Source organism: Coregonus clupeaformis, chromosome 4 (genome assembly GCF_020615455.1).
Source record: "Coregonus clupeaformis isolate EN_2021a chromosome 4, ASM2061545v1, whole genome shotgun sequence".
Taxonomy (NCBI): domain Eukaryota; kingdom Metazoa; phylum Chordata; class Actinopteri; order Salmoniformes; family Salmonidae; genus Coregonus; species Coregonus clupeaformis.
In genome coordinates, this window is record NC_059195.1 from 14,116,146 (window position 1) to 14,143,427 (window position 27,282).

The 27,282-nt window shown below is 43.4% G+C and overlaps 1 protein-coding gene across 5 annotated transcripts; it reads right to left on the reverse strand.

The window, feature by feature from the left end:
- Positions 1-14,706: 14,706 nt before the first annotated feature.
- On the reverse strand, positions 14,707-26,013 carry LOC121552784. Of its 5 annotated transcripts, none has more exons than XM_041865836.2 (9): positions 25,861-26,013; positions 25,286-25,338; positions 24,781-24,890; positions 21,779-21,899; positions 17,034-17,194; positions 16,654-16,802; positions 16,367-16,526; positions 16,113-16,240; positions 14,707-15,812 (listed from the first exon to the last, which is right to left on the reverse strand). In XM_041865836.2, exons 3-9 carry the CDS (start codon positions 24,827-24,829, stop codon positions 14,934-14,936), a joined length of 1,647 nt encoding a protein of 548 aa, XP_041721770.1. In that variant the 5' UTR covers positions 24,830-24,890; positions 25,286-25,338; positions 25,861-26,013; the 3' UTR covers positions 14,707-14,933. The 5 variants fall into 5 exon arrangements, with proteins under 5 accessions (XP_041721770.1, XP_041721779.1, XP_041721760.1 ...); XM_041865845.2 differs by lacking the exon at positions 25,861-26,013 and adding an exon at positions 25,606-25,621; XM_041865826.2 differs by lacking the exon at positions 25,861-26,013 and having other exon boundaries at positions 25,286-25,586.
- Positions 26,014-27,282: the final 1,269 nt, after the last annotated feature.

Consider the following 27,282-nt stretch of genomic DNA (forward strand, 5'->3'; position numbering starts at 1 on the left):
ACTGGCCTGTCTCCTGGTAGCGCCTCCATGCTCTGGACACTACGCTGACAGACACAGCACACCTTCTTGCCACAGCTCGCATTGATGTGCCATCCTGGATGAGCTGCACTACCTGAGCCACTTGTGTGGGTTGTAGACTCCGTCTCATGCTACCACTAGAGTGAAAGCACCGCCAGCATTCAAAAGTGACCAAAACATCAGCCAGGAAGCATAGGAACTGAGAAGTGGTCTGTGGTCACCACCTGCAAAACCAGTCCTTTATTGGGGGGTGTCTTGCTAATTGCCTATAATTTCCACCTGTTGTCTATTCCATTTGCACAACAGCATGTGAAATGTATTGTCAATCAGTGTTGCTTCCTAAGTGGACAGTTTGATTTCACAGAAGTGTGATTGACTTGGAGTTACATTGTGTTGTTTAAGTGTTCCCTTTATTTTTTTGAGCAGTGTATATATACAGTACCAGTCAAAAGTGTGGACACTAATTTCAAGGGTTGTTCTTTATTTCTACTATTTTCTACATTGTAGAATAATAGTGAAGACATCAAAACTATGAGATAACACATATGGAATCATGAAGTAACCAAAAAAGTGTTAAACAAATGAAAATATATTTTAGATTCTTCAAAGTAGCCACCCTTTACCTTCATGACAGCTTTGCACACACTTGGCATTTTCTCAACCAGCTTCATGAGGAATGCTTTCCAACAGTCTTGAAAGAGTTCCCACATATGCTGAGCACTTGTTGGCTGCTTTTCCTTCCCTCTGCGGTCCAACTCATCCCAAACCATCTCAATTGGGTTGAGGTCGGGTGATTGTGGAGGCCAGGTCATCTGATGCAGCACTCCATCCCTCTCCTTGGTCAAATAGCCCTTACACAGCCTGGAGGTGTGTTTTGGGTCATTGTCCTGTTGAAAAACAAAATGATAGTCCCACTAAGCGCAAACCAGATAGGATAGTGTATCGCTGCAGAATGCTGTGGTAGCCATGCTGGTTAAGTGCGATTTAATCCGTTTTAGAATAAGGCTGTAACGTAACAAAATGTGGGAAAAGTCAAGGGGTCTGAATACTTTCCGAAGGCACTGTATCTCAGCTTTAACCAAACAAGAGAGAGATGCAGAAGGTGGGGGCTGCAGCTGTCTGGTAAACACTCTGCCCTTTCTGTCTTTGTGACCACAGCACAACCACATGTATCACAGTGGTGGCGTGTGTGTGTGACAACAGAATGGCGGCATGTGCGATACCTGCAGCTCTTTCCTGTGTTGTGTCTCCACTGTGTGAGCCTCAGGTTGAAATTTTACCAAGGCCTAAAGCTAAAGTTTGTGACGTGACGTTATGCTATGAGTTACCCAACACTCTTCAGACAGTGTTACCTTGTCCCAAACCCCTGCTGATTGAGTATCCCTGCTATCTAGGGAGTTTTGCCTAGCCACTGTGCTTCTGCATCAGCATTTCTTGCTCTTTGGGGTTTTAGGCGAGGTATCTGTAAAACACTTTTAGACAACTGCGGATGTAAAAAGGGCTTTATAAAATACATTTGATTGATTGAAGCCAGGGCTAGAATATCTGTATCAGTCTATAGCTTACCAGTATTTCTGGAAGAGGTTTATTCAGACAGATGAATCCAGTGTGAACCAGTAGGGCCATACAGATCCCAGACAGCACCACAAGCAGACACAAAACCACTGAGACCTGTGTGTCTGTGAAGAGAGATAAACAGTCAGGGCACAAAGACCACTAACATGGATACATTTGTGTACACCCATAGGCGCGGGAGCACACACACCTGCCTGCGGTGTATTTGGAAGTAATGAAGGTGTGTCCACAAAGAAGTGGACACAACAGAAACCATCAAAACCATGCCAGAGTGTTTTCTGCATAGAAAAGTATTGGGCGGGCCAAACAGTAAAATAAAATAAATACTTTTCAGGATGGAAAAACATAGGATGGAAAAACAGATATAAAGTATGTAGAAAAGATAATGGACCTACAGTTGAAGTAGGAAGTTTACATACACTTAGGTTGGAGTCATTCAAACTCGTTTTTCAACCACTCCACAAATTTCTTGTTAACAAACTATAGTTTGTCGGTTAGGACTATAATAATAGTGCAATAATAGTGTTTAACATGATTTTTGAATGACTACCTCATCTCTCACATACAATTACAGTTGAAGTCAGAAGTTTACATAGTCTTAGGTTGGAGTCATTAAAACTATTTTTTCAACCACTCCACACATTTCTTGTTAACAAACTATCGTTTTGGCAAGTCGGTTAGGACATCTACTTTGTGCATGACACAAATATTTTTCCAACAATTGTTTACAGACAGATTATTTCACTTATAATTCACTGTATCACAATTCCAGTGGGTCAGAAGTTTAAATACACTAAGTTGACTGTGCCTTTAAACAGCTTGGGAAATTCCAGAAAATGATGTCATGGCTTTAGAAGCTTCTGATAGGCTAATTGACATAATTTGAGTCAATTGGAGGTGTTCCTGTGGATGTATTTAAAGGCCTACCTTCAAACTCAGTGCCTCTTTGCTTGACATCATGGGAAAATCAAAAGAAATCAGCCAAGACCTCAGAAAAAAATGGTAGACCTCCACAACTCTGGTACATCCTTGGGAGCAATTTCCAAACGCCTGAAGGTACCACGTTCATCTGTACAAACAATAGTATGCAAGTATAAACACCATGGGACCACACAGCCGTCATACCGCTCAGGAAGGAGACGTGTTCTGTCTCCTAGAGATGAACGTACTTTGGTGTGAAAAGTGCAAATCAATCCCAGAACAACAGCAAAGGACCTTGTGAAGATGCTGGAGGAAACAGGTACAAAAGTATCTATATCCACAGTAAAACGAGTCCTATATTGACATTACCTGAAAGGCTGCTCAGCAAGGAAGAAGCCACTGCTCCAAAACCGCCATAAAAAAGCCAGACTACGGTTTGCAACTGCACATGGGGACAAAGATCGTACTTTTTGGAGAAATGTCCTCTGGTCTGATGAAACAAAAATAGAACTGTTTGGGCATAATGACCATCGTTATGTTTGGAGGAAAAAGTGGAATGCTTGCAAGCCGAAGAACACCATCCCAACCCTGAAGCACGGGGGTGGCAGCATCATGCTGTGGGGGTGCTTTGCTGCAGGAGGGACTGGTGCACTTCACAAAATAGATGGCATCATGAGGAAGGAAAATTATGTGGATATATTGAAGCAACATCAAGACATCAGTCGGGAAGTTAAAGCTTGGTCGCAAATGGGTCTTCCAAATGGACAATGACCCCAAGCATACTTCCAAAGTTGTGGCAAAATGGCTTAAGGACAACAAAGTCAAGGTATTGGAGTGGCCATCACAAAGCCCTGACCTCAATCCTATAGAAAATGTGTGGGCAGAACTGAAAAAGCATGTGCGAGCAAGGAGGCCTACAAACCTGACTCAGTTACACCAGCTCTGTCAGGAGGAATGGGCCAAAATTCACCCAACTTATTGTGGGAAGCTTGTGGAAGGCTACCCGAAACGTTTGACCCAAGTTAATCAATCTACCAAATACTAATTGAGTGTATGTAAACTTCTGACCCACTGGGAATGTGATGAAATAAATAAAAGCTGAAATAAATCATTCTCTCTACTATTATTCTGACATTTCACATTCTTAAAATAAAGTGGTGATCCTAACTGACCTAAGACAGGGTATTTTTACTAGGATTAAATGTCAGGAATTGTGAAAAACTGAGTTTAAATGTATTTGGCTAAGGTGTATGTAAACTTCCGACTTCAACTGTATATTTTTTAAAGCCATTTTTGCTATCGCGCTAGCTGTTCGGTCTGAACAGATTCACAAATCATGGTAATTTGACACGCAATGTAGACGTTGATAGACGTTGACTCCCTCTGAGGCACGTGTTGCTAGGCAACGCCCCTGCACTGCCGGGGCAGGCCTGCTCCCTCCGTGGCTAAAGCCAGTGTGAGAAACGTGCTATGAAACTAAAAAAATAGACCCACAAAACGTATTTGCTAGATTCATCATAGTGTTGTTAGACAAAGCAAGGAAAGTGAACTTCAAAACGTGATGTAGCCTAGTTTTATTGGAATTTGCAGCTGTTGTTGGTAAGTAATGAATCTGCTAGGTTCTGACATCACTTACTGCATCTTTAAAGTCTCTCCAAAGGGGAGCACATGTTTTTAAAATGGAGAACGTATATGTGCATGCTCTGTTAGTGCTACTGAACACAACTCCAAAGTATTTTAACTTTAACCCTGAGGAAATGCTGATACTCACTGTCGTTAATGAGTTTAAAGCCATCTTGGGTCAGAACACAGGGAATAAGAGAGCGATAGAGAGAGGGAAAGACCAGTTGAAGACTAGCTGAGGTGTATTGAACTTCAGTTACCTTTAACTAATCTGCTTACTTGTTGGCTAAATATTACACTGTAGTAACTATGAGTGTGTATTATTGCGCTTAAATGCAGGAAGACACTCCCAGTCCTGTTCTGACAAGTCTATCTTCAACTATATGGTGTAATTACAATATTGAATCTCCCAAAGAGCAAACGCCTCAAGGGAAGCCAGTTTTGGCTGTTTGATTAAGATATTTAGGGATTAGGGAGCGAGAGAGATACTCATACAGATCACAGAATGACACACCTACACATACCTGTCAGAGCGAACCTTCAAGAGGTAGTACACACCCCTGGATACCACGTCAGGATGTGGACAAAATGGCTGGAGAGTCACATTGACTGAAGCAGGCAGATCACACATTGCTGAGAGAGACAGAGAATTATATTACGGTATTTCAAAAACAGTGTTCTACCTCAGAAATACAGTAATGACCTCAATGAAGCAGTAGGCCTTGTGGAAAAAATATTGTACAAGAGGCAGAGGCAGGACAAGCTACAGTCCTCCTCACCCAATGTCTTACCTGAATATTCCTGCAGTAACCAGGTGAACATCCATATCAGTAGAGTCATGTCACTATTGCCACAATACTCTCAGTGGTCATCTCAATTAAGCTGCCTCCTCCATCCACAACGCTCTCAGTGTTCATGTCAATCAAGCGGACTCCTCCATCCTGACTCCACTGTGCAGCCGCTGTCATGTCCATCCTCTTCTAGCTGAAAGGACAGATACAGTTGTGGTCAAAAGTTTTGAGCATGACACAAGTATTGGTCTTCACAAAGTTTGCCGCTTCAGTGTTTTTAGATATTTTTGTCAGATGTTACTATGGTATACTGAAGTATAATTACGTGTCAAATATATTAAGTGTCAAAGGCTTTTATTGACAATTACATTAAGTTTATGCAGAGTCAATATTTGCAGTGTTGACCCTTCTTTTTCAAGACCTTTGCAATCCGCCCTGGCATGCTGTCAATTAACATCTGGGCCAAAATTGTGAGTGAGCCCACTCCCTTGGCTGAGAAGCAACCCCACACATGAATGGTCTCAGGATGCTTTACTGTTGGCATGACACAGGACTGATGGTAGCGCTCACCTTGTCTTCTCCAGACAAGCTTTTTTCCGGATGCCCCAAACAATCGGAAAGGGGATTCATCAGAGAAAATGACTTTACACCAGTCCTCAGCAGTCCAATCCCTGTACCTTTTGCACAATATCAGGCTGTCCCTGATGTTTTTCCTGGAGAGAAGTGGCTTCCTCGCTGCCCTTCTTGACACCAGGCCATCCTCCAAAAGTCTTCGCCTCACTGTGCGTGGAGATGCACTCACAGCTGCCTGCTGCCTTTCCTGAGCAAGCTCTGCACTGGTGGTGCCCCGATCCCGCAGCTGAATCAACTTTAGGAGATGGTCCTGGCGCTTGCTGGACTTTCTTGGGCGCCCTGAAGCCTTCTTCACAACAATTGAACCTCTCTCCTTGAAGTTCTTGATGATCCGATAAATGGTTGATTTAGGTGCAATCTTACTAGCAGCAATATCCTTGCCTGTGAAGCCCTTTTTGTGCAAAGCAATGATGACGGCACGTGTTTCCTTGCAGGTAACCATGGTTAACAGAGGAAGAACAATGATTTCAAACACCACCCTCCTTTTAAAGCTTCCAGTCTGTTATTCTAACTCAATCAGCATGACAGAGTGATCTCCAGCCTTGTCCTTGTCAACACTCTCACCTGTGTTAATGAGAGAATCACTGACATGTCAGCTGGTCCTTTTGTGGCAGGGCTGAAATGCAGTGGAAATGTTTTTGGGGGATTAAGTTCATTTTCATGGCAAAGAGGGACTTTGCAATTAATTGCAATTCATCTGATCACTCTTCATAACATTCTGGAGTATATGCAAATAGCCATCATAAAAACTGAGGCAGCAGACTTTGCGAAAAATAATTGTTTTGACCACGACTGTACATGGTCTCTTTGGGTGTGGTGTTGACTTCAAAGGATGGTATGATTTTGAGATGTGGCTGTAAACAGTGTTCATAATATGGCTGAGGGGTCTTGGATACAATTGGCATTTCACACAACTCAAGTCAGTATTGAACTGGAATTGGGGAGAAAAAAATGAAAACTGCCAAATTTGGTAACCTACATTAGGCTATTGTAACCTGGGGTGGGTTACATTGTGTTGGTCAGTGAAACCGTCAAAAAAACGTGTTACTTTTCCTTTATATTTTTAACAGAAATCTACTGCCTCGTGATAATAATGAAAATGGAAAGCAACATTTGTAGCACGTGAACTGGATACATTTGTAGAAGATGGCATAGTTGATAACACTGTAGTTACACTATAATTCTCACCAGTTTCTGTTAGCTGTAGCTAGATAGTTAACCCACCATTGCCAAAACAAGCCAGTGTGCAACAGAACTTCAGTAGTTAATACCATGATTTCGTTAGCTTCTTGCTAAACAAAGCCAATACCAAAACAGTTAGCTATCCTTTGATAACGCCACGCATAATGAAAGAAAAATAACGCATACCAATATTAGATGTTCACATTTCCCTGGCTGGTAAAGTGAAAAACATGAAAAAGTCAGTTATTCAACCATTTCGACGGTGATTTCCACTTTTGCTGCCATGTTGTTGTCTAACAGTCAAGCGTTTTTGCTGGAAATCACGTGACTGAGTAAGAGAAGCCCGGGTAGACAAAAGCGGGTGAGTGAAGTCTGGGGAGGTGCACCGATGGGCGCGTACAAGTGCATCACTTTGTAGTCTTCCAAAGCGTGATGCATTTTATGGGATAAAATAATTGTCCGGTTTGCGCCTACATGATGATTGAATGAACTTTACAAATACCTTGTGATCAAAGGTCATTACGTTTTTACTGCAGTCGACTGCAAATTTCTGCAGTTGCTCTTAACCAACTTCATCCTGCAGCCATCACCTGCATTGTGGAAGGGTCTGTTGTCAACCAGTCATTAGTTGCTGTTTTTTGACCCATGCGAACGTGACCAAAGATGTAAATATCAGGAACCAAATTTGCTGCGATTCATGTATACATGCTGTGTTTAAATAACTGGGAACTCGAAATCTCCGACTTCCGACATCAGTGCATTCAGAACAACTGGGAACTCGGAAGAAGACTAGCTCCGACTGGTAAAAAATCGATTTGAACGGTCATCCAACTCGGGAACTCAGGCCTCTTTCTACAGCTCAGACTTTTCGACCTGAAGATCCCTAACGTCATGATTTGACCTAGTATTTTCCAACTTCCCAGTTGTTCTGAACGCGGTAACAGTGAACACAGACAGAAGGGCTAACCCAGACACTTCACAGGGGCTATAAAGCTGAAGCATCCGTTTAGAACGTTTTCTCGGAGTCAGAGAATCTCATTGGGTGGACGAAAGAAGATGACGGACAAGGAAAAAAGTAGAACGTATACTGAACAAAAATATAAACGCAACATGTAAAGTGTTGGTCCCATGTTCCATGAGCTGAAATTAAACATCCCAGAAATGTTCCATCTCTCAAATTTTGTGCACAAATTAGTTTACACCCCTTTTAGTGAGCATTTCTCCTTTGCTAAAATAATCCATCCACCAGACAGCTGTGGCATATCAAGAAGCTGATTAAACAGCATGATTACACAGGTGCACCTTGTGCTGGGGACAATAAAAGGCCACTAAAATGTACAGTTTTGTCACACAACACAATGCCTTAGATGTCTCAGGTTTTGAGGGAGCGTGCAATTGGCATGCTGACTGCAGGAATGTCTACCAGAGCTGTTGCCAGAGAATGTAATGTTAATTTCTCTACCATAAGGTGCCTCCAACATCGTTTTAGAGAATTTGGCAGTACGTCCAACCGGCCTCACAACCGCAGACCACATGTAACCACAACAGCCCAGGACCTCCGCTTCTTCAACTGCGGGATCGTCTGAGACCAGCCACCCGTACAGCTGATGAAACTCTGGGTTTGCACAAACAAATAATTTCTGCTCAAACTGTCAGAAACCGTCTCAGGGAAGATCATCTGCGTGCTCGTCGTACTCACCAGGGTCTTGACCTGACTTAAGTTCGGCTTCATAACCAACTTCAGCGGGCAAATGCTCACCTTCGATAGCCACTGGCACGCTGGAGAAGTGTGCTCTTAACAGATTAATCTCGGTTTCAACTGTACCAGGCAGATGGCAGACAGCGTGTATGGCGTTGTGTGAGAGTGGTTTGCTGATGTCAATGTTGTGAACAGTGTCCCATGGTGGCGGTAGGGTTATGGTATTGGCAGGCATAAGCTACAGACAACGAACACAATTGCATTTTATCGGTGGCAATTTGAACGCAGAGATACCGTGACGAGATCCTGAGGCCCATTGTCGTGACATTCATCTTCCACCATCATCTCAAGTTTCAGCATGATAATGCATGGTCCCATGTCAGGATCTGTACACAATTCCTGGAAGCTGAAAATGTCCCAGTTCTTCGATGGCCTGCATACTCACCAGACATGTCAAATATTGGGCATGTTTGAGATGCTCTGGATAATTCGGAAAGTATTCAGACCCCTTTACTTTTTCCACATTTTGTTACGTTACAGCCTTATTCTAAAATGGAAATATTACATTTACGTTAGTATTCAGACCCTTTACTCAGTGCTTTGTTGAAGCACCTTTGGCAGCGATTACAGCCTCGAGTCTTCTTGGGTATGACGCTACAAGCTTGGCACACCTGTATTTGGGGAGTTTCTCCGATTATTTTCTGCAGATCCTCTCAAGCTCTGTCAGGTTGGATGGGCAACGTCACCGCACAGCTATTTTCAGGTCTCTCCAGAGATGTTCGATCGGGTTCAAGTCCGGGCTCTGGCTGGGCCACTCAAGGACATTCAGAGACTTGTCCCGAAGCCACTCCTGCGTTGTCTTGGCTGTGTGCTTAGGGTCGTTGTCCTGTTGGAAGGTGAACCTTCGACCCAGTCTGAGTTCCTGAGCGCTCTGGAGCAGGTTTTCATCAAGGATCTCTCTGTACTTTGCTCCGTTCATCTATCCCTCGATCCTGACTAGTCTCCCAGTCCCTGCTGCTGAAAAACATCTGCACAGCATGATGCTGCCACCACCATGCTTCACTGTAGGGATGGTGCCAGGTTTCCTCCAGACGTGACTCTTGGCATTCAGGCCAAAGAGTTCAATCTTGGTTTCATCAGACCAGAGAATCTTGTTTCTCATGGTCTGAGAGTCCTTTAGGGGCCTTTTGTCAAACTCCAAGCGGACTGTCGTGCCTTTTACTGAAGAGTGGCTTCCGTCTGGCCACTCTACCATAAACGCCTGATTGGTGGAGTGTTGCAGATATGGTTGTCCTTCTGGAAGGTACTCCCATCTCCACAGAGGAACTCTTGAGCTCTGTTAGAGTGACCATTGGTTTCTTGGTCACCTCTCTGACCAAGGCCCTTCTCCCCCGATTGCTCAGTTTGGCCAGGCAGCCAGCTCTAGTTACTTGGTGTCCATTTAAGATTGATGGAGGCCACTGTGTTCTTGGGGACCTTCAATGCTGCAGACAGTTTTTGGTACCCTTCCCGAGATCTGTGCCTCGACACAATCCTGTCTCGGAGCTCTACAGACAATTCCTTCGTCCTCATGGCTTGGTTTTGCTCTGACATGCACTGTCAACGGTGGGACCTTATATAGACAGGTGTGTGCCTTTCCAAATCATGTCCAATCAATTGAATTTACCACAGGTGGACTCCAATCAAGTTGTAGAAACATCTCAAGGATGATCAATGGAAACAGGATGCACCTGAGCTCAATTTCAAGTCTCATAGCATAGGGTCTGAATATGGGGCGGCAGGTAGCTTAGTGGTTAAGAGCGTTGTGCCAGTAACCGAAAGGTCGCTAGTTCTAATCCCCGAGCCGACTAGGTGAAAAATCTGTCGATGTGCCCTTGAGCAAGGCACTTAACCATAATTGCTCCTGTAAGTCGCTCTGGATAAGAGCGTCTGCTAAATGACTAAAATGTAAATAAGGTATTTCTGTTTTTTATTTTTGATAAATTAGCAAACATTTCTAAAAAACTGTTTTCACTTTGTCATTATGGGGTATTGTGTGTAGATTGATGAGGATTATTTATATTATATTATTATTTATTTAATCAATTTTAGAATAAGGCTGTAATGTAACGAAATGTGGAAAAGGTCAAGGGGTCTGAATACTTTCCGAATCCACTGTATCGGTGACCAACAGATTAATATCTGTATTCCCAGTCATGTGAAATCCATAGATTTGGGCCTAATGAATTTATTTAAATTGACTGATTTTCCTTAAATGAACTGTAACTCAGTAAAATCTTAGAAATTGTTGCATGTTGCGTTTTTATTTTTGTACATGTGAAATGGGTAAAACAGTATGTAAACATTATTGAAGTGACTATGTAAATATGGCAGCAGTCCCTAAGGTGCAGGGTTGAGTACCGAGTGGTAGCCGGCTAGTAACAGTGACTAAAGTTCAGGGCACGGTACTGGGCGGAGACCGTCTATTGGTGACTATTTAACAGCCTGATTGCTTGGAGATAGAAGCTGTTTTTCAGTCTTTCGGTCGCAGCTTTAATGCACCTATACTGTCTCCGCCTTCTAGATGGTAGTGGGTTGAACAGGCCGTGGCTCGGGGGACTGAGGTCCTTGATTATCTTCTTGGTCTTCCTGTGACACCAGGTGCTGTAGATATCCCGGAGGGCAGGCACACACACAGTATATTTACAGTTTGTGAGTGTGTGATATGGGGGTTGTTTATTTTGACATTACAAATAAAAACTTTTATAAACAATGGCAACACTGCCATGTTGCACTGAGCCTTGCTGTTGGAAAACCACATCAGTGTCCGACTTTCGGCTGTTGCAGATGCACCTCCCCCGACTTTCGTCTACAGTCGGTTTCTTTCGCCTTATGACACAAACGAGCCTGATATGTACAAATGAATGTGATATTTGAGTCTCTCTCTCCCCAATTGATAGTCAAATGTACACACATGGGCAGGGGGTCGGGCACCCCATGACCATGTGTGTACATTGTGGGGGTCGGGCACCGCAAGTTACAAGACCAGGTTTTATCATTGTTCTCTCTCTTTTCTTGACCTGACAGTGCGTTTAGTTGTTTGCAGTTTCTTTAGGGTTTTGTTTGGCATGGGCTACGGCCAGACAGTAGCCTGTGAGAGTTCAGTTCAATAAACTGCTTTCATTCGAGAACTCAAGAACGGTTGTGGACATTTGCTCATTTATGATTTATTACATTTATTATCAAATAAATAAATAAAATATTTGTCACATACACACACGTGTTTAGCAGATGTTATTGCGGGTGTAGCGAAATGCTTGTCATTACAATAGGTTATGTTTGGTATGGTTGCATAAGACAGAAGGTTACTTAAGGCAAAAAACTAAGTAGGGAGGATGGTTGACGCGAACATCTCAAATCAAATCATATTGTATTTGTCACATACACGTGGTTAGCAGATGTTATAGCGGGTGTAGCGAAATGCTTGTGCTTCTAGCTCCGACCGTGCAGTAATATCTAACAGTTTCACAACATATACCTAATACACACAAAACTAGTAAGGAATGGGATTTAAGAATATATACATATATGGACAAGCAATGACAGAGCGGCATGGACTAAGATACAGTACAATATTATAGAATAGAATGCAGTATATACATATGAGATGAGTAGTGCAAGATATGTAAACATTATTAAAGTGACTAGTGTTCCATTCCATCCAATAGGCAGCAGCAGCCTCTAATGTGCTAGTGATGGCTATTTAACAGTCTGATGGCCTTGAGATAGAAGCTGTTTTTCATTCTCTCGGTCCCAGCTTTGATGCACCTGTACTGACCTCGCCTTCTGGATGATAGTGGGGTGAACAGGCAGTGGCTCGGGTGGTTGATGTCCTTGATGATCTTTTTGGTCTTCCTGTGACATCGGGTGCTGTATGTGTCTTGGAGGGCGGGTAGTTTGCCCCCGGTAATGCGTTCGACAGACCGCACCACCCTCTGGAGAGCCCTGCGGTTGTTGGCAGTGCAGTTGCCGTACCAGGCGGTGATACAGCCCGACAGGATGCTCTCAATTGTGCATCTGTAAAAGTTTGTGAGGGTTTTAGGTGCCAAGACGAATTTCTTCAGCCACCTGAGGTTGAAGAGGCTCTGTTGCGCCTTATTCACCACACTGTCTGCGTGGGTGGACCATTTCAGTTTGTCGTTGATGTGTACGCCAAGGAACTTGAAGCTTTCCACCTTCTCCACTGCAATCCCGTCGATGTGGATAAGGGGGTGCACCCCAAAGGTTGCGCGTTTGAATTTCATCATGGACAACTTTAGCGTTTTAGCAACTTTGCAACTCCTTACTACTTTGCAACATCTTAGCATGTTAGCTAACCCTTCCCATAACCCACGTGTCAAACTCATTCCACGGAGGGCCGAGTGTCTGCAGGTTTCTGCTCCACGCTTGTACTTGATTGATGAATTAAGGTAACGAATTAGTAAAGAACTCCCCTCACCTGGTTGTCTAGGTCTTAATTGAAAGGAAAAACCAAACACCAGCAGACCCTTGGCCCTCCATGGAATGAGTTTGACACCCCTGCCCTAACCCTTCAACTCCTAACGTTAACCCCTAGCCTAGCTAACGTTAGCCACCTAGCTAATACTAGCATTAGCCACCTAGCTAACATTAGCCACAACAAATTGGAATTCGTAACATATGATACGTTTTGCAAATTTGTAACATATTGTACGAATTGCAATTCGTAACATACCATACGAAATGGATGACGACCATCCACAAACTAATACATATCATACGAAATGTAACATATCATACTAATAGGAGTGTCCAGGATTTACATTTACTATGTTACGTCTATGGACAAAGCCATCGATCACGTGACACCATTCATTCATTCGATGGGTTTGTCCATTCATATACACTACATATACAAAAGTATGTGGACACCCCTTCAAATGAGTGGATTCGGCTATTTTAGCCACACCCGTTGCTGACAGGTGTATAAAATCGAGCACACCACCATGCAATCTCCATAGACAAACATTGTCAGTAGAATGGCCTTACTGAAGAGCTCAGTGACTTTCAACATGGCACTGTCATAGGATGCCACCTTTCCAACAAGTCAGTTTGTAAAATTTCTGCCCTGCTAGAGCTGCCCCGGTCAACTGTAAGTGCTGTTATTGTGAAGTAGAAACGTCTAGGAGCAACAACGGTTCAGCCGCAAAGTGGTAGGCCACAAAAGCTCACAGAACAGGACCGCCAAGTGCTGAAGCGTGTAAAAATTGTGTCCTCGGTTGCAACACTCACTACAGAGTTCCAAACTGCCTCTGGAAGCAACGTCAGCACAATAACTGTTCGTCAGGAGCTTCATGAAGTGGGTTTCCATGGCCAAGCAGCTGCACACAAGCCTAAGATCACCATGCGCAATGCCAAGCGTCGGCTGGAGTTGTGTAAAGCTCATCGCCATTGGACTCTGGAGCAGTGGAAACACCTTCTCTGGAGTGATGAATCACGCTTCACCATCTGGCAGTCTGACAAACTAATCTGGGTTTGGAGGATGCCAGGAGAGCGCTACCTGCCCAATACATAGTTCCAACTGTAAAGTTTGGTGGAGAAGGAATAATGGTCTGGGGCTGTTTTTCATGGTTTGGGTTAGGCCCCTTAGTTCCAGTGAAGTGATAGCTTAACGCTACAGCATACAATGATATTCTAGACGATTCTGTGCTTCCAACTTTGTGGCAACAGTTTGGTGAAGGCCCTTTCCTGTTTCAGCATGACAATGTCCCCGTGCACAAAACGAGGACCATACAGCAATGGTTTGTCGAGATCGGTGTGGAAGAACTTGACTGGCCTGCACAGAGCCCTGACCTCATCCCCATCGAACACCTTTGGGAGGAATTGGAACACCGACCGCGAGCCAGGCCTAATCGCCCAACATCAGTGCCTGACCTCACTAATGCTCTTGTGGCTGAATGGAAGCAAATCCCCCTGCAGCAATGTTCCAACATCTAGTGGAAAGCCTTCCCAGAAGAGTAGAGGCTGTTATATCAGCAAAGGGGGGACCAACTCCATATTAATGCACATGATTTTTGAATGAGACGTTCGACGAGCATGTGTCCACATACTTTTGGTCTTGTAGTGTATACAGTCATTGGTGAAGAGTCAATAGCGCATTGAAGCCAAATGAAGTCGGCCAAATGAAGTCAGTTAAGATGGCGTGACGATTTGATCTGAGCTCTTATTCATGAAATTGCACTTACATTACAATGAATAAAACAGACATAGAAAAACAAGTGCATGGCAATTTATGGAACTTGTTATTTTACATACACATTCACATACTCTCACATACTCAACAGAAGCAAATAATTGGGAAGGAATGTAGGCCTAGGTGAGACGGCATAACCAACCAAGTGGAATATCTGTGCAGTTATCGGCTAAGGCACACTATTACACTGTAGACCTACACTGCGCCCGCGCTCACAGAGCCTCACACACACACACAATAATCAACGCCCCATGTACCCTGAGAAGTCTTCCTCCTCTCCTTCTGTCGCATTGTCAGCCTGCACAGTGCCTGTGTTCGTTACAAGGTAGCCAGAGTGTGGCTCTGTGCTGCTGTCAGCATGTCTATTTGAATATTCAGAGTATATCCGTGTGCAGACTGTCTGTGGCAGTGTCAGTACTAGGCCTGTATCTTCCTGTATCTCACTCTGAGATCTCATGCTGCCCGGTCGTAAGGTCCTCTGTAAGGAGTCTATGGGAAGTTGAGGCTTCTGCTCCTGTTTTGAAAATTCTAATAGAAAGTCTGTCTCCTCTTCATACTCCTCCTCATCATCCCTCTTTAATGCCCCCAGAGTCACAGAGAACAGATTGACGTTACCAGAGGTCTCCTTCTCCTCCACCTCTCTCTCTTTCTCCTCCTCTCCACCCAACCCTCCAAGTCCCAGAGGTCTGGGTCGGTCTCCGTCAAAGCTGGAAATGACACTCACCTGTTCACCATTGACCCCTCCCTGAGCCTGACATCCTAGCACAATCACACCCACAGGAGCTTCCCTTTCCTCCTCAGTAGCAGCTACCTCAGAACTCAACCCCCCAGAATGCCCTGCTGTGTCAAGGAGGGTCACATTAGCCCCTGATGCATCCTGGGACTGTGTGGTGCTGGAGCTGCTGTCAAAGGACAGCCCCGCAGCGCGGTCCACGTAGTCGTCGTTTCCCCCCTCTTCCTCTTCATCATCCTCCTCCTCCCCCGCATGGTTCGAGTTCTGTCTGTCATGGTGTGTTTTTGGTCTGAGGGCCTTCCCTTGTTCCTCTGTCTCAGAAGATATAGAGACCAAGTCAGGGATCGTCCTCTCTGGGATGAGGAAGTAGCTCTCCACCAGGGCAGTCTGCATGGGGGGAGGAGAGAGAGGCTGTGTTAAACACGGAGAAAGGTACAGTGACGTTATTGCCTGAATCTTATGGCTATAGATGGTATGTACACCACTTTATGTAGACTACGTGGGTGATAGAGTTCAACTTACAGTATTTTCCTATAGGAATTTGCATTGGCTTTGCATTTCTTAAGCTCCACAAATTCACATTCTAGATCCACATTGAAACAATGACAAAGACAAACATAAAGGATCACAGACGAACAGTGAAAAAGTGAGATTGTGTAGTTAGTTACAGATGTAGCCATTTCTCACCAGTCCTCTGGGTTGTTGGGTCTTCAGCTTGCACAGGAACCCCATGTAGAACAGGCCAAACATGAGAACCATAAGACCTATCCCACTCACAATGAGGACAACAGACAGCCCAGCTACAACAGCAGGGACTGGAGAGAGAGAGAGAGAGAGAGAGAGAGAGAGAGAGAGAGAGAGAGAGCGAGAGAATCATGATAAAATATGAGCTCTGTGCAATTGGGATGAAACACTGACTTATAACTATAAACAATATTCACCTCTGTTGGGCTCCAGAATGCTGGTGTAAGCACACTTCCACCCAGAGGGCAGTGTGTGGGGGTTGGTGGTGATCTTTGTGTACACCCTCACACAGTACTCCACACCCACCTCCAAGTTCTCCAGCGTGTAACTTAAATTAGTTGTTTGGGTCTTTTTGGGCTGGAAATGAACATGAACTAAGAGTAAGATTTAGACTAAATGGTCCTCTATATTTCACATCATAAAGAAAGAGTACAATTTGATACTAAAATGAAGACAAGGAAAGAATAGGCATAGTTGTTTGTACCTGTGTATCTCCTGCTCTCTTCCAGTAGATGTCAAAAGATAAGGATTTCCCATAGATATCTTTAATAGTTTCTATCTCAAGCAGTGTGATGTTGATTTCCAGGCAGTTGCCACATCCATCCAAAGACAATGTTGGAGACCCAATAACAGCTATGTAAGATATAATGGTACTGTAGCATCATTTCACACACAGATAAAAAAATTTACAAAAACATTACAACAGACACCTTCACACACAAATACATGACTAGATTGTGTAATTTCATGTCAACTTAGCTAATGTAAATAATTGCACTCACACAAACACCTCCTATTCAAAATCTCTAGCAAACAAATATCTTAACATTCCTATTAGCAAGACAAAATGGAGAGCAGACATACTCTGTAAGTAGGGGGTGAAGGTGGTCTCCACCAAGGGCGACTCTGAGCGGTTGCGGGAGGCACAAACATAGAATTTATACTCTTCTTTGTGGAACTTTAGATCCAGCCTATGACTTGTCATGTTGGGTTGAGGTCGTAGCAATAGCTTCTTGTGGTTTCTTCTGTTGACACAGAAACATGGAGGGTAATTTCTGTGTAGCCCCGTGTAGCTCAGTTGGTAGAGCATGGCACTTGCAATGCCAGGGTTGTGGGTTTGATTCCCACGGGGGGCCAGTATAAAGTTTTTTTATTTTTATGTATGCACTCACTCTGGATAAGAGCGTCTGCTAAATGACTAAAATGTAAATGTAAAATGTGCGGCGCCGAATATTAGCAAATAAAACAAGGAGTAGGCCTAGTTGAATAACTTTATTGACAAAATACAGTAAGTTTGGTTAAATCTCATTGTCTCAGAGTGTTGTTTTGTATACCCCAGCAGAAGGGAATGTGGTTGATTATATTGAATTCCCTTGAAATTCACAGATTTTTTAAAGTGGTAACACCTGCATAACAGAGTACTGTCTCTAGAGTCTAGAGCAGATACTATGAGGGTGGAAACAATGACCACGATGACACAAAACTGTATCTATGGTCAAGTGAAAGCAATACTTTTAAAAAACACTTCACACTGCAGTCACATCTTCCAGCCACAACACACTTTGCAAGACAGGCAAATGACGCTGAATAGGCTAATCCTGGTTAAAGGTAAAGGTTTTAGCTTATGTCCAAAACCAACGCTTTTCTCCACAAGTGAAACCCAAAATGCTCTGACTGAAGTCTGAACTTTCCAATGACTGTCTCTCTGAAAAGCAATGATTTACTACTGTAAATATAGTGTTATTACATCTAACCTCTGAGACAATCCACAACCCAGTCATATCAAGTGTGTCATGGCAATACGATCACCATCATTCGTCTAAAGTCCAAAAACCTATCCACAATGCAGTAGAATAATTATTCAACGAGATTAACACAAACAAAATCATGATGATGGGTGATATTATACTCAGTTATCATTCAAAGTAACTGTCCAGTGTTTCCAGATTTCCGCCACTGCTAAATGCATATAGGCAAAGCACTGGGTTTGGGCGTACCTCAACAACAGAATGGTGTGGACGTAAACCGGTCATTAAAGATATTCATGTGAGTAGACCGCTGATTGGCCAGCTCAGCCAATGATCCAACATGACATGTTTAAAAAATATACAGTGGGGGAAAAAAGTATTTAGTCAGCCACCAATTGTGCAAGTTCTCCCACTTAAAAAGATGAGAGAGGCCTGTAATTTTCATCATAGGTACACGTCAACTATGACAGACAAATTGAGAATTTTTTTCTCCAGAAAATCCCATTGTAGGATTTTTTATGAATTTATTTGCAAATTATGGTGGAAAATAAGTATTTGGTCACCTACAAACAAGCAAGATTTCTGGCTCTCACAGACCTGTAACTTCTTCTTTAAGAGGCTCCTCTGTCCTCCACTCGTTACCTGTATTAATGGCACCTGTTTGAACTTGGTATCAGTATAAAAGACACCTGTCCACAACCTCAAACAGTCACACTCCAAACTCCACTATGGCCAAGACCAAAGAGCTGTCAAAGGACACCAGAAACAAAATTGTGGACCTGCACAAGGCTGGGAAGACTGAATCTGCAATAGGTAAGCAGCTTGGTTTGAAGAAATCAACTGTGGGAGCAATTATTAGGAAATGGAAGACTCCCTCGATCTGGGGCTCCACGCAAGATCTCACCCCGTGGGGTCAAAATGATTACAAGAACGGTGAGCAAAAATCCCAGAACCACGTGGGGGGACCTAGTGAATGACCTGCAGAGAGCTGGGACCAAAGTAACAAAGCCTACCATCAGTAACACACTACGCCGCCAGGGACTCTAATCCTGCAGTGCCAGACGTGTCCCCCTGCTTAAGCCAGTACATGTCCAGGCCCGTCTGAAGTTTGCTAGAGTGCATTTGGATGATCCAGAAGAGGATTGGGAGAATGTCATATGGTCAGATGAAACCAAAATATAACTTTTTGGTAAAAACTCAACTCGGTCGTGTTTGGAGGACAAAGAATGCTGAGTTGCATCCAAAGAACACCATACCTACTGTGAAGCATGGGGGTGGAAACATCATGCTTCGGGGCTGTTTTTTCTGCAAAGGGATCAGGACGACTGATCCGTGTAAAGGAAAGAATGAATGGGGCCATGTATCGTGAGATTTTGAGTGAAAACCTCCTTCCATCAGCAAGGGCATTGAAGATGAAACGTGGCTGGGTCTTTCAGCATGACAATGATCCCAAACACACCGCCCGGGCAACGAAGGTGTGGCTTCGTAAGAAGCATTTCAAGGTCCTGGAGTGGCCTAGCCAGTCTCCAGATCTCAACCCCATAGAAATTCTTTGGAGGGAGTTGAAAGTCTGTGTTGCCCAGCGACAGCCCCAAAACATCACTGCTCTAGAGGAGATCTGCATGGAGGAATGGGCCAAAAAACCAGCAACAGTGTGTGAAAACCTTGTGAAGACTTACAGAAAACGTTTGACCTGTGTCATTGCCAACAAAGGGTATATAACAAATTATTGAGAAACTTTTGTTATTGACCAAATACTTATTTTCCACCATAATTTGCAAATAAATTCATTAAAAATCCTACAATGTGATTTTCGGGAATTTTTTTCTCATTTTGTCTGTCATAGTTGACGTGTACCTATGATGAAAATTACAGGCCTCTCTCATCTTTTTAAGTGGGAGAACTTGCACAATTGGTGGCTGACTAAATACTTTTTCCCCCCACTGTATATACACTACCGGTCAAACGTTTTAGAACACCTACTCATTCAAGGGTTTTTCTTTATTTTTTACTATTTTCTACATTGTAGAATCATAGTGAAGACAAAACTATGAAATAACAGATATGGAATCCTGTAGTAACCAAAAAAGTGTTAAACAAATCAAAATATATTTTATATTTGAGATTCTTCAAATAGCCACCCTTTGCCTTGATGACAGCTTTGCACACTCTTGGCATTCTCTCAACCAGCTTCATGAGGTAGTCACCTGGAATGCATTTCAATGAACAGGTGTGCCTTGTTAATTTGTGGAATTTCTTTCTTTCTTAATGCGTTTGAGCCAATCAGTTGTGTTGTGACAAGGAAGGAGGGGTATACAGAAGATAGCCCTATTTAGTAAAATACCAATGAGAAACGACAGTCCATCATTACTTTAAGACATGAAGGTCAGTCACTCCGGAAAACTTTGAAAGTTCCTTCAAGTGCAGTCGCAAAAACCATCAAGCACTATGATGAAACTGGCTCTCATGAGGACTGCTACAGGAATGGAAGACCCAGAGTTACCTCTGCTGCAGAGGATAAGTTCATTAGAGTTACCAGCCTCAGAAATTGCAGCCCAAATAAATGCTTCACAGAGTTCAAGTAACAGACACATCTCAACATCAACTGTTCAGAGGAGACTGTGTGAATCAGGCCTTCATGGTTGAATTGCTGCAAATAAACCAATACTAAAGGACACCATTAAGAAGAAGAGACTTGCTTGGGCCAAGAAACACAAGCAAAGGACATTAGACCGGTGGAAATGTGTCCTTTGGTCTGGAGTCCAAATTTGAGATTTTTGGTTCCAACCTCTGTGTCTTTGTGAGCCGCGGTGTCGGTGAACGAATGATCTCCGCATCTGTATTTCCCACCGTAAAGCATGGAGGAGGAAGTGTTATGGTGTGGGGGGTGCTTTGCTGGTGACACTGCCTGTGATTTATTTAGAATTCAAGGTACACTTAACCAGCAAGGCTACCACAGCCTTCTGCAGTGATATGCCATCCCAGCTGGTTTGGGCTTAGTGGGACTATCATTTGTTTTTCAACAGGACAATGACCTAACACACACCTCCAGGCTGTGTAAGGGCTATTTGACCAAGAAGCAGAGTGATAGAGTGCTGCATCAGATGACCTGGCCTCCACAATCCCCCGACCTCAACCCAATTGAGATGGTTTGGGATGAGTCGGACCGCAGAGTGAAGGAAAAGCAGCCAACAAGTGCTCAGCATATGTGGGAACTCCTTCAAGACTGTTGGAAAAGCATTCCAGGTGAAGCTGGTTGAGAGAATGACAAGAGTGTGCAAAGCTATCATCAAGACAAAGGGTGGCTATTTGAAGAATCTCAAATTAAAAATATATTTGTATTTGTTTAACACTTTTTTTGGTTACTACATGATTCACATGATGTGTTATTTCATAGTTTTGATGTCTTCACTATTATTCTACAATGTAGAATATAGTAAAAATAAAGAAAAACCCTTGAATGAGTAGGTGTTCTAAAACTTTTGACCGGTAGTGTATATTGAACCTTTATTTAACTAGGCAAGTCAATTAAGAACAAATTCTTATTTACAATGACGGCCTACCAAGAGGCAAAAGACCTCCTGTGGGAACAGGGGCTGGGATTACGAATAAAAATGTAGGAGAGACACCACAACACTACATAAAGAGAGACCTAAGACAACAACACAACATGGCAGCAACACAACATGACAACACAACACAGTAGCAACACAACATGGCAGCAGCACAACATGGTAGCAGCACAAACATGGTACAAACATTGTTAGGCAAAGACAACAGCATGAAGGGCAAAAAGGTAGTGACAACAATACATCACGCAAAGCAGCCACAGAGGTGGGTGTGTGGGGTGTGGGTGACAACCTGCAGGTGATCTTGTACATAGTCCCGGGAGGTGTGCCTGGACCAGGGCTCCAGCGTAGAACATGGTGGAAGTTGAGGGACTCTATGGAAACATTGACTGGAGCAGGGAGGGTGTACAGGGCTAGGAGGAACAAGAGGATACAGTGAGGGCCATTACCATCAAACTCATAAATAAAGATAACATACAGTATATGGTACCACTATACTGCCCACAGACACAGACTGTTTGTGGGTGGGTATATGTGTGAGAGCAAATGGAGATTGCAGTATCTTATCCGAGCCCAGGTAGGCAGGAACAGTACATACAGTGGTGTGAAAAAGTGCCCCCTTCCTGATTTGTTATTTGTTTGCATGTTTGTCACACTTAAATGTTTCAGATCATCAAACAAATTTAAATATTAGTCAAAGATAACACAAGTAAACACAAAATGCAGTTTTGAAATTAAGGTTGTTATTATTAAGGGAAAACAAAATCCAAACCTACATGGCCCTGTGTGAAAAAGTGTTTGCCCCCCTGTTATAACACAACTCAACTGTGGTTTATCACACCTAAGTTCAATTCCTCTAGCCACACCCAGGCCTGATTACTGCCACACCTGTTCTCAATCAAGAAATCAATTAAATAGGACCTTCCTGACAAAGTGAAGTAGACCAAAAGATCCTCAAAAGCTAGACATCATGCCGAGATCCAAAGAAATTCAGGAACAAATGAGAAAGAAAGTAATTGAGATCCATCAGTCTGGAAAAGGTTATAAAGCCATTTCTAAAGCTTTGGGACACCAGCGAACCACAGTGAGAGCCATTATCCACAAATGGCGAAAACATGGAACAGTGGTGAACCTTCCCAGGAGTGGCCGGCTGACCAAAATTACCTCAAGAGCGCAGCGACGACTCATCCAAGAGGTCACAAAAGACCCCACAACAACATCCAAAGAGCTGCAGGCCTCACTTGCCTCAGTTAAGGTCAGTGTTCATGACTTCACCATAAGAAAGAGACTGGGCAAAAATGGCCTGCATGGCAGAGTTCCAAGACGAAAACCACTGCTGAGCAAAAAGAACATTAAGGCTCGTCTCATTTTTGCCAGAAAACATCTTGATGATCCCCAAGACCTTTGGGAAAATACTCTGTGGACTGACGAGACAAAAGTTGAACTTTTTGGAAGGTGTGTGTCCCATTACATCTGGCGTAAAAGTAACACCGCATTTCAGAAAAAGAACATCATACCAACAGTAAAATATGCTGGTGGTAGTGTGATGGTCTGGGCCTGTTTTGCTGCTTCAGGACCTGGAACACTTGCTGTGATAAATGGAACCATGAATTCTGCTGTCTACCAAAAAATTCTGAAGGAGAATGTCTGGCCATCTGTTTGTGACCTCAAGCTGAAGCAAACTTGGGTTCTGCAGCAGGACAATGATCCAAAACACACCAGCAAGTCCACCTCTGAATGGCTGAAGAAAAACAAAATGAAGACTTTGGAGTGGCCTAGTCAAGTCCTGACCTGAATCCTATTGAGATGCTGTGGCATGACCTTAAAAAGGCAGTTCATGCTCGAAAACCCTCCAATGTGGCTGAATTACAACAATTCTGCAAAGATGAGTGGGCCAAAATTCCTCCACAGCGCTGTAAAAGACTCATTGCAAGTTATCGCAAACGCTTGATTGCAGTTGTTGCTGCTAAGGGTGGCCCAACCAGTTATTAGGTTGTAGGGGGCAATCACTTTTTCACACAGGGCCATGTGGGTTTGGATTTTGTTTTCCCTTAATAATAACAACCTTCATTTCAAAACTACATTTTGTGTTTACTTGTGTTATCTTTGACTAATATTTACATTTGTTTGATCTGAAACATTTAAGTGTGACAAACATGCATACAAATAAGAAATCAGGAAAGGGGCAAACACTTTTTCACACCACTTGCTGCCTAGCTGCCAGTAAAACTGGAATGCTATATTGAACCAATTTTTTAACCCCTGTTTCTCCCCAATTTCGTGATATCCAATTGGTAGTTACAGTCTTGTCCCAACGCTGCAACTCCCGTACGGACTCGGGAGAGGCGTCCTCCGAAACACGACTCTGCCAAGCCGCAATGCTTCTTACACACTGTTCATTTAACCCGGAAGCCAGCCACACCAATGTGTCGGAGGAAACTTCGTACAACTGGCGACCATGTCAGCGTGCATGCGCCCGGCCCGCCACAGGAGTCGCTAGAGCGCGATGGGACAAGGACATCCCGGCTGGCAAAACCCTCCCCTAACCCGGACGACACTGGGCCAATTGTGCGTCGCCTCATGGGTCTCCCAGTCATGGCCAGCTGCGACACAGCCCTGGATCGAACCCGGATCTGTAGCGACGCCTCAAGCACTGCAGTGCCTTAGACCGCTGCGTCACTCGGGAGGCCCCGAACCGGTTATTTTTTCAAAATATATTTTATTTGTAAATGTTTTATTATCCAGTTCAATACAAAAACACAAACAGCTGCCAGAAATATAAAGTGGAATATTTAAGCAATAAGGCCAGAGGGGGTGTGGTATATGGCCAATATACCATGGCCAATATACCATGGCTAAGGGCTGTTCTTAGGCACGATATACCAGCCAATCAGCATTCAGGGCTCGAACCACCCAGATCACAATGCTTACTATAAACTGGGTGGTAGAGCCCTGAATGCTGATTGGCTGAAAGCTGTGGTATATCATGGTATGACAAAACATTTATTTTGACTGCCCTAATTACATTGGTAACCAGTTTATAATAGCAATAAGGCACTTCGGGGGTTTGTGGTCTATGGCCAATATACCACGGCTAAGGGCTGTATCCAGGCTCTCCGCGTTCTGTCGTGCATAACAACAGCCCTTAGCCATGGTATATTGGCCACGTACCACACCCCCTCGTGCCTTATTGCTTAAATAAGGCATACTACAACAACATATATGATAGTGACAAAAACAGTACAGTCAGATGTTGAACCTGTTCTTAAACAATGATTGGTGTTGGCAACTTACCATATGAACACTGCAACATCAAATAAATAGTTAGAAGGAAATGTTTCATATCTTCTTATTTATTAAACATCACATAGCCTAAGTCTTCTATCTCATGTTTGGTCATTGACCTGAAAAACAAAAAAAAGATATTGAATACAGAAGTGAAAATAAACTTGTCCTGCTCACACAATAGGAAAGGTTGACACTACGATCCGATCCTGTACAGACCTATTGTGAGGTTTGTATTGCATCAAACATGAAGATCAGATTGCATGTTCCAATATTGGGACAGGAGGACAACACTTGACATTTAGGCTACTGTTATTTATGTGTTTATACAAATCTGGTGTCTATAACCCGTCTATAAGTCTTGAAATCATTCAACACAACAAACCCTTTTTATGATATAAAAAAACAAACAGATCTGTAGTAATGAAAGCCCACAGTGTTTCTATAGTAAAATGATACATGCTACACCGTTTCTTGATATGAACTAAATGCTGACATTAATAAATAATTGTACCTGAAGACCTTGCGTTCCAAGAGGAATCCCATTCGGATGAAAGTGATGTTTCCCTGTTCGTAAAAGCAGATGGGAAAATATACATGTAAAAACTAAAGCGAAAATATACATGTAAAAACAAAGACATAGACGGCCTGAAGGACTGCGGTCAAGTCAGCCGAAACTCGCAAAAAGGAGTGAAACCATCCGCGTTTCAGGCGCCTCCTGAATACACAACACTTTACGGTATCACGTGTTTTCTGGGAGGGAAACTAAACTCTCATGCACAGACAGAGGCGATAACACAGAGTTTCTAAACCCAGAGGCGCAACCAGTTATACTTTTGAGGTGATGGGAAACTCCATTGGCATCGTAATAACGCCCATTGTGTACTTCGCCCATGTTTCGTCGATGGGCCGCGCGATGCATTCTGGACGATTCTGGAACATGGAGAGCTCTCCTTCAAGGATCAATTGAGTACCAGTCATAATACTCATAAAACCCGGACATGGTTCCAATCGTTTTTCCACCATTCATTTTTCAAAAGGGGATTTTAGAACTACTTCATATAAGGTCTGTGTTTTGTGTAGGCTTACCCCAGCGAGACGTTTTGATAACTGCACAAATCTCTCTTCGACAAGGTAACTTTTATCAAGATATTTGCAGGTAATTACACCCCCCCCAAAAAAAAACAACGGAAATGCTAATTAGCCGCTAATGTGGCTATCATACAGAACTGCACACCCTGTCACATGCTTTGATGTCATCACTCAAGGCAGTGTTGCATGGTGGGAAAAACCTCTAAATTTCTCCAAGCAAACGCTTGGAAAATGTGTCACAAGCTAGATTAGCATTGGATATTGTGAAGCAGTTCTCCAAAATCTCAGGTTTAGTATTAAATCTTTCCAAAATGTGAGATGTTTGTTCTGAAAGGAGCTGTCAATCCAGCAGATTGTAAATCAAATCAAATAAAATGTTATTTGTCACATGCGTGTTTAGCAGATGTTATTGTGGGTGTAGCGAAATGCTTGTGCTTCTAGCTCTGACAGTGCAGTAATATCTAACAAGTAATATCTAGCAATTTCACAACATATACCCAATACACACAAATCTAGTAAGGAATGGAATTTAAGAATATATACATATGGACAAGCAATGACAGAGCAGCATGGACTAAGATACAGTAGAATATTATAGAATAGAATACAGTATATACATATGAGATAAGTAGTGCAAGATATGTAAACATTATTAAAGTGACTAGTGTTCCATTTCTTAAAGTGGCCAGTGATTTCAATAGGCAGCAGCAGCCTCTAATGTGCTAGTGATGGCTATTTAACAGTCTGATGGCCTTGAGATATAAGCTGTTTTTCATTCTCTCGGTCCCAGCTTTGATGCACCTGTACTGACCTCGCCTTCTGGATGATAGCGGGGTGAACTGGCAGTGGCTCAGGTGGTTGATGTCCTTGATGATCTTTTTGGCCTTCCTGTGACATCGGGTGCTGTATGTGTCTTGGAGGGCGGGTAGTTTGCCCCCGGTAATGCGTTCGGCAGACCGCACCACCCTCTGGAGAGCCCTGCGGTTGCGGGTGGTGCAGTTGCCGTACCAGGCGGTGATACAGTCAGTCAGGATGCTCTCAATTGTGCATCTGTAAAGGTTTGTGAGGGTTTTAGGTGCCAAGCCAAATTTCTTCAGCCTCCTGAGGTTGAAGAGGCTCTGTTGCACCTTCTTCACCACACTGTCTGCGTGGGTGGACCATTTCAGTTTGTCAGTGATGTGTACGCCAAGGAACTTGAAGCTTTCCACCTTCTCCACTGCAGTCCCGTCGATGTGGATAGCCGTTTCCTGAAGTCCACAATCATCTCCTTTGTTTTGTTGATGTTGAGTGAGAGGTTATTTTCCTGGCACCACACTCCCAGAGCCCTCACCTCCTCCCTGTAGTCGGTCTCGTCATTGTTGGTAATCAAGCCTACTACTGTTGTGTCGTCTGCAAACTTGATGATTGAATTGGGGGATG